Raw genomic sequence first — 14,831 nt, forward strand, 5'->3', positions numbered from 1 at the left:
AAAAAACCAACCAAAATATATATTTGGTGTGGCAGTAATCAGGCCTGTGTGTGGCCAGGGAAATTGAACTCAGCTTCCCAAAGATGTGATAAACCACAGTTTTTTCTCACTAATTACAGGGAATCTGTTAGTAACATTTGCCCTAGGCAAGCAGAGGTACTTTCCAAGGATAGCCGGTATCATAAATATAGGGGGGTCTTGTGCGCTGAAATTCATCTTTTATTCATAAACAAATTAGCTTTACAAGTGCACCGGTGATGCGTTCGTGCACCGGCGATGCGTTCCGTGCACTTGCAGTCCTTGGCTCCTCTTCGCTTCTCTCCACCCCTGTTCATGATTGACAGAGGCTTTACTGCACTACGTCACCTCTGCTCTCCACGGTCATTCAAGAAGTGGAGACGGTGCCAGTCGGGAGAAGAGAAGAGCCGAGGACTGCAAGTGCACCCAATAAGTGTGACCTGGAGAATCAGGTTATCAAATCATTTTAAACAGCAAAACGAATGCTGCAAAAACAAAACCACAAAAAAAAAGTGTCAGAATTGTGCTTACATTTTTTTTTCCCCACCAGACCTGGATTTTTTTCAAGTTCATTTTATGGTAAAGGTAATGGGGGGGGGGTCAAAACTACAACTAGTCGAAAAAAAACGAGCACTCAAAAACCATGTGGACGAGAATAATAATAAAAAAAAGTTATTGTTTTTTTGAAAGAGAGCGGAAAAAAATGCAAGGAACAAAATTGACTGACTGCTTCCTTAACAGCAAATTTACCTCCATGATGTCTTTCAGTGCTGGCGTCCAGCGGGACAGCTGATAGGTGGACTCCGGACGGATCTTTCGGTCAGGTTTGTGGGGTGTGGAGCACGGTTGCTGTAGGAGATGATGGAGCACATATATGTCACCATTTTGGATGCGTATGTGATTTTATGAGCATAGTCACAAAAAAGGAGAGAATATGGGATTCAGAATATACAGAGAACAAGTCTGAATGATATTTAGTTAATAATTTACACTACCATTGAAAATTTTGGGGTAATTTAGAAATTTCATTATTTTTGAAAGAAAAGCACATTTTTTTTCAATGAAGCCAACATTAAATGAATCAGAAATCCACTCTATACATTGTTAACGTGGTAAATGACTATTCTAGCTGCAAACGTCTTGTTTTTATTGCAATATCTACATAGGTGTATAGAGGCCCATTTCCAACAACCACCACTCCAGTGTTTTAATGGTACATTGTGTTTGCTAACTGTGTAAGAAGCTAATGGATGTTTAGAAAACCCTAGAAAACCCTTGCACGAGTATGTTAGCCCAGCTGAAAACGGTTTGTCTGATTTGAGAAGCTACAAAATTGACCTTCCTTTGAGCTAGTTGAGAATCTGGAGCATTACTTTTGTTTGTTCTATGAAACTCTCAAAATGGCCAGAAAAAGAGAACTTTCATGTGAAACTCGACAGTCGATTCTTGTTCTTAGAAATGAAGGCTATTCCATGGAAGAAATTGCCAAGAAACTGAAGATTTCCTACAACGGTGTGTACTACTCCCTTCAGAGGAGAGCACAAACAGGCTCTAGCCAGAGTAGAAAGAAGTGGGAGGCCTCGCTGCACAACTGAGCAACAAGACAAGTACATTAGAGTCTCTAGTGTGAGAAATCGACGCCTCACAGCTTCTCAACTGGCAGCTTCATTAAATAGTACACGCAAAATGCCAGTGTCAACATCTACAGTGAAGAGGCGACTCCGGGTTGCTGGCCTACAGGACAAAGTGGCAAAGAAAAAGCCATATCTGAGACTGGCTAATAAAAGGAAAAGATTAATATGGGCAAAAGAACACAGACATTGGACAGAGGAAAATTGGAAAAAAGTTTTATGGACAGACAAATCAAAGTTTGAGGTGTTTGGATCACACAGAAGAACATTTGTGAGATGCAGAACAACTGAAAAGATGCTGGAAGAGTGCCTGACGCCATCTGTCAAGCATGGTGGAGGTAATGTGATGGTCTGGGGTTGCTTTGGTGCTGGTAAAGTGGGAGATTTGTACAAGGTAAATAGGATTTTGAATAAGGAAGGCTATCACTCCATTTTGCAACGCCATGCCATATCCTGTGGACAGCGCTTGATTGGAGCCCATTTCATCCTACAACAGGACAATGACCCAACGCACACCTCCAAATAATGCATGAACTATTTAGGGAAGAAGCAGGCAGCTGGTATTCTATCTGTAATGGAGTGGCCAGCGCAGTCACCAGATCTCAACCCCATTGAGCTGTTGTGGGGGCAGCTTGACCGTATGGTACGCAAAAAGTGCCCACCAAGCCAATCCGACTTGTGGGAGGGTCTTCAGGAAGCATGGGGGGAAATTTCTCAGCAAATTAACAGCTAGAATGCCAATGGTCTGCAATGCTGGAATTGCTGCAAAGGGAGCATTCTTTGACGAAAGCAAAGTTTGAAGGAGAAAATTATTCTTTCTAATAAAAATCATTATTTCTAACCTTGTCAATGTCTGGACTATATTTTCTATTCATTTTTCAACTCATTTGATAAATAAAAGTATGAGTTTTCATGGAAAAACACAAAATTGTCTGGGTGACCCCAAACTTCTGAATGGTAGTGTACATAATAAAAAAAACAAAACAAACTTTTTCTAAGGAGCCAGAACTTCGAACAATGATGATTTTATGCCACACTGAAACTTCTGATTGCCTTGGGGCACATCAAAAAGGGTCAAGGAGCTGACAACTGCTTGACGAAACATTCAAAAAGTGTGTACAATTCTGCAAACTCTGTTGTGTTTACAGCTCCTCTGTAGACCTTTATGTCTCCATGGTTACAGACTACAAAACACCTTTTGTAGTCTGAGCCTGCAGGTCTCCTCTTTTCCATTTTTCCCCCTTCTTCTTGCTGACTTACCAGACTCATGCAAAGAAGTATGACTGCACCCTTATAATTTAATGTACTCGAAATTGCAGCATTTCATTCATTGACTTTAGTACCTGCTTTTAGCTTCTCACAATTTATGTTGCTTTTTCTTTATATTAGGTTAGGGTTTTTTTTTTATAAAACCACCCATGCTGTACAAGAGACTACCTGCTCATGCTGCACAGGCTTGTGCCGAAGTAATGCATGGGTTTTTGTGCAATGAGCAAAAGCACAGCAAATCAGAAATCTCACGCTAGATCAGCATACCCCGGATATCACGCGGGCTCCCAGGCGCTGCAGGTTGCGGATGATGTTGCTGTCGCTCTGTATGTTGGCATGCTGGATTAGTTTGGTTAGATTTTCCTCTGTTATTCCTACATGCGAGATAAGTAGAAAAAAAAAAGCCATTCACTTAGTTGGAGTCATTCATGGGTCAGAACATTTCCCAGCAAGTACCTAGAAAAAGGCGCAGAAGACTCCCTGGTTTATGAACAATGATCCTCTTAGCCTGTAGTTCCGTGTGTGGCCACTGGGGAAGTTTTTTTTTAAAAAAAAAAAAAAAGAAGGAGCTTCCCTTACAAGAATATATACCAACAATGGAAAAAAATAAATAATGTGATGATGGGACCATGATTTAATAATGCTAAGGTAAGAGAACGGCTAATATTGGAAAATTGATCTCACACCAAAAAGCGGAAGAATTGGAGAGTATGCCTAAAAAGGGATAAAGCAGGTTGTATGCAAACTTCTGTATCCAAAATGCTCATTAAAAGGGGTTTTCAGGGAATAGAAAAAAAAAAATATCCTAAAAAAGGAAATGTCATTATACAGAAGTTCAAAAATACTTTTAAATTCGAAAAGCACACTTGTTTTATCTAGGGAAGTAATCGCTGTAGTACATTAAAATGTTACACTGACAAAAGCCTGTCCAAGAATCTGAACACGGCAGGAGCTTGTGAGTGTGCGCACTAGGAAACTCCAGTGCTAAGGGAAGAAGAGGCTGCTCACACTGCTGTCCTCCCTGTGTATCTGATCTAATACTGGAGATACCAGGGGTGCTGAGGTAAGAAGAGGCTGCTCACACCGCTGTCCTCCCTGTCTATCTGATCTAATACTGGAGATAACAGCAGTGCTGAGGTAAGAAGAGGCTGCTCACACTGCTCTCCTCCCTGTGTATCTGATCTAATACTGGAGATACCAGGGGTGCTGAGGTAAGAGGCTGCTCACACCGCTGTCCTCCCTGTGTATCTGATCTAATACTGGAGATACCAGGGGGGCTGAGGTAAGAAGAGGCTGCTCACACTGCTGTCCACCCTGTCTATCTGATCTAATACTGGAGATATCAGGGGTGCTGAGGTAAGAAGAGGCTGCTCACACCGCTGTCCTCCCTGTGTATCTGATCTAATACTGGAGATACCAGGGGGGCTGAGGTAAGAAGAGGCTGCTCACACTGCTGTCCACCCTGTCTATCTGATCTAATACTGGAGATACCAGGGGGGCTGAGGTAAGAAGAGGCTGCTCACACTGCTGTCCTCCCTGTCTATCTGATCTAATACTGGAGATACCAGGGGGGCTGAGGTAAGAAGAGGCTGCTCACACCGCTGTCCTCCCTGTCTATCTGATCTAATACTGGAGATACCAGGGGGGCTGAGGTAAGAAGAGGCTGCTCACACTGCTGTCCTCCCTGTCTATCTGATCTAATACTGGAGATACCAGGGGGGCTGAGGTAAGAAGAGGCTGCTCACACCGCTGTCCTCCCTGTGTATCTGATCTAATACTGGAAATACCAGGATGCTGAGGTAAGAAGAGGCTGCTCACACTGCTGTCCATCTTGTCTACCTGATCTAATACTGGAGATACCAGGGGGGCTGAGGTAAGAAGAGGCTGCTCACACTGCTGTCCAGCTTGCCTGGAGATAGCTGGATAGTGTGTGGTATAGATTATCCCCAGGTCACAGCTGCAGAGCTTCTATTGCACATGCTCACAGTCTTCTGTCCTATTAACATTCTAGGACAGGCCATTTTCATTTTATGGTAATTAGCTCCCCAGACAAATGTAATTTTCTAACTAAAAAAAATATTCAAGAATTTATGAAAGATTTCCTTAATTTATATTTCTATTCACAGAGAATGATTTAAACCAATTTTTTTTTTTTTTCCGCCCCCCCGAACATGCGGTATTAAAGAGTACTGAAACTATTTTAGTTTGGATATTCAAATAGTTTTCATATTTTTTTTCCTCTCAATACATACAGGTTTTTTAGTTATTTTCATTCTTTTTCAGGGGTGGGGCAGTGTTTTTCAATTTTTTTTCTTTTAATTACCACAACGCACCACATTATAAAAAATTTTCTCCTCTTTCTGAAACAATCATTTTTTTTTTAACATTGGTTACTTTTTTTTCCGTGACAGGGCAGGGATGGCCACAGCAATTTGACTTTTTTTTTTATTAATATTATTAATTTTTTCCTGCTTTTAATTTATTCATTCCACAAAATTTTTCCCCTATAAAAGGCCATACAAGATCTTTCAGGGGGCATTTTACAGATATTTTTTTTTATACATCCGATTTCCTCTGTAACTGGGGCTAGTATATTAACCCCAGTTACAGTGAAAATTCCACCTCTTGGCTGCACAGGAGAGATGATCTGGGTATGTTAGGACCCAAGCAACGCCGGCTGACACCCGGCGATCATGTCAGGAAGCACTCTTCTAGCTTCTTATACTGCAGACACTGATCAGGAAAGCAGAGATGGTAAACTCTCTCTAAGGGAAGTCTGGCTGTGTCTGACAGCTGGCTCTCTGCTTCTGGATGCTCTTGTGCACCTTTTTACTCTGCGATGACATTTTAGAACATCACTGCAGAGTACGGGTATGTGCACATGACATCTTTTCGAGGTACAAACCCACCAGTATATTTAAGAGGTGGAAGCTTAAGGCCATACACCTTTAGTGCTAATCGTGTCAGCCAGCTTTACTTCTAGAAGAGGAGACCCTCATAATTAAATATTAATATTGTAGGATACAGTGACAAATAGCAGACATCAGTGTGGGCACATACCGTTCTTCAGGTAAATGTATAGTACAATAATACGGATTTTATCATAAGGTTTGACAGCCGGATCCAATAGCACAGGGACGATAATCTTCATGGGGTCCTTTAACTTCTCACCCTCAGCATCGGAGCCCATGGCCAAGTCCTAGAAGAAGATGGATGATAGAATTTGTCTGTTTCTAGGAACATGTACTCAGACCCAACTCTACTCTAGATGAAGGCGAAGCCAGACCCTCTCTTCCCCCTGGGGATAGACAAGGCCGGTTTAGTCTCTTAGGGTTGGGTGAGCCCTCCATGACTGCGCACGGACATTTAGACCTCATCTTCCGCCTCATGAATGGTATACCATTAGAATATTTACTGTTCTCAGAATGCTCCCTTGTACACCATCTATGCCCCCTACACATAGCTCAGTTGCCACTTCTTTGTATGGACCCTGTTCACATTTTTGCATAATGGCCAGGACTGGTCAGCTAATTCCAACTGGTGACATGAAGACGTACCTGCTCCACAGCGCACAGTTTGTCTATACCGCCTTTGAAACGCTTCATGCAGTCCTCTGCCAGGTTAAGGTGTGTGGAGTACTGTGAGAAGAAGAAGAAGATACTAAGTAAGACATTGGCCTTTTTTAAAGATAAATCTGTTCTATATAATGGAACAAATATTAAAATAAAGAAGCGATATCATGGAGATCATAGACTGTTAGTCATTTCTTCCTGAATACATCCTCCTGTGGATCCTTGGGGAATAAAGGAACTTTTCTTTATGTTATCAGCCCCTTTACCAAATAGAGAGAAATCTGCGTCACATTGTTTTTTTTTGCCCCCCCCCCCCCAACTACTATAGTTTGAAGACGGGAGTTCTGGGAGAGTTCAGCTCTGACGTTCTCAAATATGAGACTGGACTAGAATACCAGCTGTAAATCAGGATCTGTACAAGATAAGTTATTTAAAGAGAACTTGTTGTAATGTCAAACCATCCTTTATGTATAATGGTGTACACATCATTGGCCAGGACTTACCTTATTTAATTCTTTCTGATATTGTGGCATCTTTTTCAGTATTTGAGACAGGTCTTTGATGTTGGCCTTAGAAGAAAAAAAAATATTATGTTATAATACATACATACTAATTTTCAGTACACAAAGGAAACTATGGTATAAAACACTGTAATGATCCATTCTTTTAGGCTTCCTTGTAAAACTCCTGAGCTGTAGAGGATGGATATAAAGTGGCAAACCACAAGAGACACAGCTGCTGGGCAACAAGACTGGATCTGGACATTGGGCTTAGAATAGATCCATTCTTGTAGCCTGCAGTGTGACAGACAAGTAATCGTATGCCTCCTGTACACCAGTGACCGACGACAAGGAGACAATGACGGCCGAAACAGTCAGAAGTTGCAATAACGCGTCCACAGGCTTTAGATGAGCTGTATGGCAATACAGAACTGTGGAGAGTTTTGTGGGTGGTGTGACAAGTTTATATTGTATTCTGTATTGGATGGACAACGAATGTAATGACTGGTACAAAGTGGAGGCATCAGTGTAGCAGCTGGACAGAAATAGGATCCTGGCTGCTGCATTCTGGATAGATTGGGTAAAGGGAGGGTTTAATAAGACAGAGACGAATTAGTAGAGAGTTGCAATACTCCAGGCAAGAATGAAACACAGCCACAGTAAGAGTTTTTGCAGTTTCTAAAGGTGAGAAAAAGGTCGAATTCTGAGCGATGTTTTTGAGGTGTAGGTGACATGAGTGAACAAGTGATCGGATATAGGGAGTGAAGGAAAGCGCTGAGGACATGATGTGGACAGAAAGTTATTGGTATTTTTTAGTAGTGTGGGGGTGAGGTCAGGAGAAGAGGTGTATAACTGGGTGTCATCAGCATAGAGATTGTACTGGAAACCAAATCTGCTGATGGTGGGAGAGGAAGGGGAGAGGAAGGGGAGAGGAAGGGGAGCCAGGAAGGGGAGCCAGGAAAAGATACAGTGAAAGAGTGGTCAGAGAGGTAGGAGGAGAACCAAAAGAGCGGAGCAAATTGGAGGATACTTCTGGGGACAGCTCATCTACCATGAGTACAAGAGGATGGGCACTGAAGTAAAATATGCCTGAGCCATCTCTCCTCCACATCTTTCAGCAGAGATTCAGGAAGCCTCCATGAATATCGCTGTTAACAGGAGCTGCCTAGATCAGCTGGACCATCAGACTTTGCTTTATGTGTGGGATACATACATATTAGTAGGTAAAAGAGTTTGTATGTGTTTCCCGTGTTTGCGTGGGTTTCCTCCAGGTTCTCCGGTTTCCTCCTACACTCCAAAAACATACTGATAGGGAATCTAGATTGTGAGTCCCAATGGGGACAGCAAAGATGTCTGTAAAGCGCTGTGGAATTAATGGCGCTATATAAGTGGATAAAATAAAATTATATTTAATCATAGAGTAAAATAGATTTAGACTGAACATGCGGATTGCAAAAGGACACACAGACCTTTTTACTCAAAGCACTACTTCTAGTATTATTGTCAGCCACCCTATAATGGTAAAAATAAATAAAATAATCTAATTACCTTGTCTGTTGTCATTCTTTTACTCTCACAGAAAGTTCTCAATAATTCTGTCACTCTCCTGGAAAAGACGAGGACACTTTAGAAAAGTCCCTAAGACTGTATAATGCAGGCCCTGAATTATGAGATGTGGGGTCTTACTTAGACACATCGGCGATGTGCATATGGCGGAGGCCCACCCACAGGTCATCATCCTCATCTAGAAGGACCTGCTTGTCACGAGAGTCTCCAATACCGGTGGTCTCATAGCTGTGAAGAATAAAAAAGGGAAGGTATATCAAAAGCTATGAAGAGTTTTCTTGCTGGGCAATGAGAGTTCATGCGGGCATTTATCGCCATGTATAGAAGTCCTTTAAAAAGGGGGTTGTCCTAAATTGTTAAGTCATACTCTATCGACAGGATGACTTACAGCTGGGACCTCAACCAGTCCTAAGAACATTCCTCTACAGCACTCTGTCTGAATGGAGCAAGAGGTGGAGCACAGCACCGTCATTCATTGAATATGGGACTGCCGAAGATAGAGCGCTGTACTTTGCCTAATTTGGTTATATACAGGCACATCTACCAGTAATGAGAGAGCTGGTGGAACTCCGTGATCACACATGATGAGGGGGCGACACATTGCACCTACTGGTATATGTCTTGCTGAATATCTAGGAGGTCGTAAGCCATGGCCTGAAAGGTGAGCTCATGCAGGAGAGGAGACACAGGGTCGTAGCCACGATCCACAATCAGGAGCTGGGAGTGGGACTTGTCGGGGCCCTGGGGATGGGAGAGACAAGGGTAAAATGAAGGAAACGGATGCAGCGATCACAAAGGAGAGACAGGGACTCTGTACACAATCCAGGAATGGCTTGTGGGGCAGGAACAAGCAGCATGGTGATCATGGGCAACATAGATCCATACTCCAGACCCAATGATGTCAGTGATACCAATGTAGGACATATGTACCACCAGCAGCAGCTCTTCACAGGCAGGAGAGATGTGATCCAGGAGAACACAGATTTCTGTTGCACCGATGTCTTCTACAGAGTTGAAGATACTGGCCAAGAGCAGGACGGACATCTTACCTCCCCCATGCTGGGGTTGTCGGCTTTGAATGCGTTCAGTCTGTCTTGCACCATGTGAGCGAGGGTGGTGTTGTCCTCATAGCCACTGCAATAGAAGAAATCATGGATTACAAGGCCATTAGTGATACTGAGTTAAAGGGGTTATCGGGTATTAAAAATAGACCCTAAAAGTAGCAAATGTAATGTAAAAGTATATGTAAAGCCTTTTAACCCTCCCCCCACCCAACTCCAGCTCTGGCGACCCGGTAGTTTCCGGCATCCAAGCGATCACTCGAGAAGATTACTGGCCCTTCGGTCTAGTGATTGTCTGCAGCTGTCATGTGGATGAATGGCATGTAAACACTGCTGCTAAGTAAAAGACTTGCGGGCATCTCTGGAGCTACACAGGACTGGAGAGGTGAAATACATACACTACATACATATCTCTGGCTGGCTCTTTTAAAAAGGGAATGGGTCATCAAAAAAAACATTTTTTCCCCACAATAAAACACTTCTGATGCGCTTTGCAGACACAGCAGTAAAGTCTGTAATGCAGAGGTGTCTGAATGAGGCATCTGAATCAGGCTTTACGCTGACAGAGTGCAGTCAGTGTTCAGAGCACAGCGGCGTGATGATTACACTGCTGTGCTATGAACACTGCAGCGCTACCAGCGGCGGTGAGTGCAGGTCCACAGCCTGAGATTACATTACTAATCCCAGGATACTGACCGGTTTTCAGAGAAGAAGTCAACCCAGCCGTCCTGCTCTCACCGGTCAGAGCAGCCCTATATCAGTAACTTCTTCCAGCGGAGAACAGTGCAGGAGCATAACATCAGTAGTACAATGCCAGGCTGCCGACCTGCGCTCACCGCCACTGCCCGAACGTCCAGTCACCGCTGAACACTGAGCAGTAACAGGGGAAAATTGTAGCTCAGAGCACAGCTCTGGACTACAACAAGATTCTGCCTTGCTCCCCACACAGCGGTGGACTGGACCTCCCATTGAAATCATTGGTGTTTGCACATATACAAGCAGGGCTGTGGAGTCAGAGTTGTGGCATTGGAGCCCATTTTGGTGGAGTCGGAGTCAGTATAAAATGGAGCGACTCCAACTCCTAAAATATATAATAAATTGGGTACAGTAGTTCAATGCAGTTTGGGGAATATTTTTTCATAAGAATTTGGAAAAGTTATGAAATGTCCTATAAATGTCTGTCCTATTCCTGATCTAGGGGTCTAGATTTTTAGCAGAGATGAATCTGTGCTGCAGTAAATTTATCACTTAAACATGAGCCGTGTATGAGGGAGTCGGAGTCGGTGTCATGGAAATTGAGGAGTCGGAAGTTTGGCTTACCGACTCCACAGCCCTGCTGACAAGTCCAGTGGGCGGTCCTACTAGTGATTGACAGCTAACTCTGCACGCACAGGCATACAGGAAGACTGTCAATCACTGAATAGGACCGCCCACTGGACTCATGAATACCAACACCTGAGATTTCAATTAATAAAATACAAGTTATGCTGAATCTTTTCCAACAATCCAATATATCATCCTCCTCAGCTGCTTCTTCTCTGTATTGTGCTGTCTACAGATCAGGCAGCATAAACAATGCGATCGGTTCCCTTTAAGTATAGTATTTCTTAAAGGGAAAGAGTCACCAAAACAGAATAGGGCATCGGAGTTTACCACCTCTGCAATCAGTTAATTCAGCCCACAGGATGATCTGACTCTTCTCAGGGTTTATGGGACTTTTCCCACCTCTTCTCATCTGACTTAGACGTTTGAGGGTTCAGTGAACAGATCCTGAAATGTCAGACCTCTGCTCGGCACAGTGATCGGGTACTTACCTGCGGTATCGGACAGCTGGGTACTCCTTTAAGGTCTCACATAACGTGGCGATCTGTTCTGCCAGCGTCTCCAGACATCTGTTACGAACTTCCTTTTCTACTTTGCTGAACAGAGTGTGGAAGGAGTCCTTGGCATCTAAGCAGTAGACCTAGGAGAAACCCAACCGGCGATAGGAGCTGCGCTGGATGTATGATGGACAACTTCACAATATTGCTTTATGGAAGATCAAAGGTTTATTCCCAAACCAAGCTATCCCTCCCCTACCTATACAGTAAGGTATCACTGGTGTCAGACCTTTGGGACACTCCTCGAAATCCAGAGAATGGGCCTCTCACTCCAAAATCTCAAGAACGGTTCTCTGCGGTCCAGTCTTGAAAAGAGCAGAGGTGCTCGGCCAATCGAGGTTTAGGAGTCCGGTGGGCGGTCCTACTCAGTGACTGTCATTATAATCATACACTGAAGGACATTACTCACTAATTGGGCCAGCCCACTGGACTCCTAAACTCAGAATGGGAGAGATTTAGATGACTAAAATCCTTGTGATAGCAAATCTTATTATACAGCCCTGGTCTACACCAACTATTCTTTCAATACAGAGCATTTATTGAACATTGGAATCCCCTTCCGGTAGTCCTCAGGGGCTCTGTTCACATAAGGTCATAGTTATATTTATGGGGAATAGTCCTGATGCCAATCTCTGACATATGCCACCATATATTGGCCATAATACTGAAAAAATATTCCTGCCCCATGTAGGGTTTCTTGTCGTGGTCCCACTGTATGATGGGGTGCGGTCTGCTGTGCTTGCCTATGGTTACGGTGGGGGCTTATGGTCTTTGGTAAGAATGGATAGGCAATGCTGAAATCCAGCAGCCCAATCCTTCTTTCCCCGGCAGTCGGGACACATTAGATGTTCAATTGTGACCTGGCTTCTTTAAGCCCCCATACACACAAGACTAAAGTCAGCTCAACTCAGCCGACAGTCTAATGTATATAGGGGCCATCCGGCTATCCCCCAACAGATTATGCCGGAAGAGAGAAGGATCTAGCTGGTCGGTTTTGCAATGGCTGCTCCTTTTGTCGCCAGAGGGGTCTGATAGCCGCACTCTCGTAGAAAACACAGGTCTGCTCTGAAACGTCAGTCTCCTTTTTCTACTTACTGAGAATTCCAGCATACACCATGTTGGGAGACAGCAGAATTTCTATATAAATGCAAAATTATTTAGATTTGAGAGTCCTCAGTGGTTGATGCCTTATAATGGTTAACTGAAAAGATGGTAACAAGTTGCAAGCTTTCAAGACTACTCAAGTCTCTTCATCAGGCATAGTATACCACAAAATCTGAAGAATCACATATTTATACATCACCGGGGACAAGAATAATGCGGTGTTGTGTAGAAGTATTGTGTATAAGTGTGGTGTATAAATATGCGACTTCAGATTTTGGGTTATACTAGCCTGATGAAGAGACTTGCGTAGTCTCGAAAGCTTGCAACTTGTTACCATCTTTTCAGTTAACCATTAAAAGGTATCAACCACTGAGGACTCTCAAATGTTAATGTTTTCCTATCTACTGGCTAACACGGTACAGAGATATATCTTTATACATAAATGTACATGAATGCAGCCATTTCAGGTTTTGACTTTTTTTCTGGCATTTACCAACATGGATTTCTCAACAGGATCAAAAAATGCCAGGGAAAAAAAATGCTCTTGCAAAAACGCCACCAAAAATGCAAGTTAGAAAAGAAAATATAAAGATATAAAGGAAACGTAAAGGGTCGAAGAAAAAAAAAAAAAAAAGTGTGTGAAAGCCATAAATAGTGCGTGTGACTAGAGGGTTAGCAGGAGCACTGACCGTACAGCGGCCTCTTGGTACATTAATAAGACTTACCTGGCTCTCATATGGGAGGAACGCCAAATTAATCTCCTTGAACGTCTTAATCACCTTGGGTACTCTGGATTTTCCCAATTCATTAAAGAGACTTTCAGGACAAGCTGAGGAGAAGAGGGGCAGAAGTTTTCAAAATGATCTTCATGTTGGGCTCGCGGTAATCAGGTACAATCACGAGAATAATTTTGCATCTCATTTACAACTACAAGAATTTGTAAATAATTCTTGTGAGAACTTTCCAGGAGCTGCAGCAATATAATCTATGTAGCCAAATGCAGACCCCTAGGAATTATCTCAATAGCCAAGACCCCTGGACTAATGCATGGGGAGAAGACTCTTTACAGCGGCTCTCATCTCTGGGTAACTGAAGAGGGTCCTGAGCATATAATAAGCCAAATATCTCTCTGCCGAGCTGTGCACAACACAATATCTCATGCAAAGCCCAATGTATGCAATGCCCCAACTGAACCCCAGACCGATAACCAGACTCACTGTCGGTGAAGAATATATGGACGGCTTTGTACATGGGAGCACACAGGTCTTTGAAGTCGGATATAAGAGCTCGAACAGACTGGAAGGGGAAAAAAACAAAAATAAACCATGAAATGACATTAGATTCCTGTTCAACAACCATAGAATATTCAAGGTGGGAAGATAACAGGGTGTCCCACTACTAGGACCTCCAGCGATCAGCTGTCATCTGCCCTACAGCACTCCCAGAGGGCAAATGAAGAATTACAGTGTTCTCATTATGCTCCAGGGAACTGGAAAGTGGTGCAGTCGGATCAGGCACCGCTGCGGCCAGTGACTTCCTGCAGAGGTCACAGGCCTGAACTTGGTCAGAGAAGAAGCACAGAGACTGGAGGGGAACCTGCGCAATGTTAGAGGAGCAACAGTGGATCAGAAAGACAAAAAAAAAAGTTTTTTTTTTTTTTATATAAAGCCACATCACAGTGGAGGATCGAATAGAGCAGCAGTATATATTCACGGTATATGGAGAAGACACTGCAAATGTGAATGTAGTCCAGTCCGATAATCATCTGCAGAGATAGTCCAACCTCATCATCTGGCTACACAGAGTCAATGCCGCTGGAGAGCCATGCGGGCAAATGAGCCAAAGTGCCCAGGAGGATCTACTACAGCACCAGGTTAGAGTTGTTATAGGCACTGCCATAAGTAGCATTACAGGACCTGGTCTAACGGGTTTGTGTCTTTACCACCAGGAAAATACAGAGCAGAACTGGGATAAAGGTGTCTCTTACAAATTTACCATTAAATGACACATCACATCGTAGCAAAGGAGTGTGATCCCGGACAACATGCAAGATGGAGCCCATCACACTGTGATAGAATGGCCAGAAAAGTCATGGTGCGAGGAGTTCACCCGAGACGGACACGGACCAGGACGGAACTAAGCAAATGCAGAAACGAGCCTTAGGCAGCGGAGCGCTCGGAAAGAGAAATAGTAATCCCTTCCTGATGGGACAGCTTTCATTTTAAAGCTT

General features: G+C 43.4%; 1 protein-coding gene across 1 annotated transcript in view; it reads right to left on the reverse strand.

The window, feature by feature from the left end:
* STXBP2 (syntaxin binding protein 2) overlaps positions 1-14,831 on the reverse strand; it is a 41,344-nt gene that overhangs the window by 2,813 nt on the left and 23,700 nt on the right. Inside the window, exons 5-16 of the mRNA XM_073653919.1 lie at positions 13,819-13,897; positions 13,327-13,430; positions 11,432-11,580; positions 9,606-9,690; positions 9,167-9,297; positions 8,677-8,784; positions 8,539-8,596; positions 6,994-7,059; positions 6,476-6,556; positions 5,979-6,117; positions 3,186-3,292; positions 769-867 (exon numbers count right to left, since the gene is read on the reverse strand). Coding sequence (XP_073510020.1) covers positions 769-867; positions 3,186-3,292; positions 5,979-6,117; positions 6,476-6,556; positions 6,994-7,059; positions 8,539-8,596; positions 8,677-8,784; positions 9,167-9,297; positions 9,606-9,690; positions 11,432-11,580; positions 13,327-13,430; positions 13,819-13,897 — 1,206 coding nt within the window. The remainder of the gene's footprint in view (positions 1-768; positions 868-3,185; positions 3,293-5,978; positions 6,118-6,475; positions 6,557-6,993; positions 7,060-8,538; positions 8,597-8,676; positions 8,785-9,166; positions 9,298-9,605; positions 9,691-11,431; positions 11,581-13,326; positions 13,431-13,818; positions 13,898-14,831) is intronic.

This window comes from Phyllobates terribilis, unplaced genomic scaffold (assembly GCF_046119375.1).
Source record: "Phyllobates terribilis strain yellow unplaced genomic scaffold, ASM4611937v1 Scaffold_11__3_contigs__length_659146591, whole genome shotgun sequence".
Lineage (NCBI taxonomy): Eukaryota > Metazoa > Chordata > Amphibia > Anura > Dendrobatidae > Phyllobates > Phyllobates terribilis.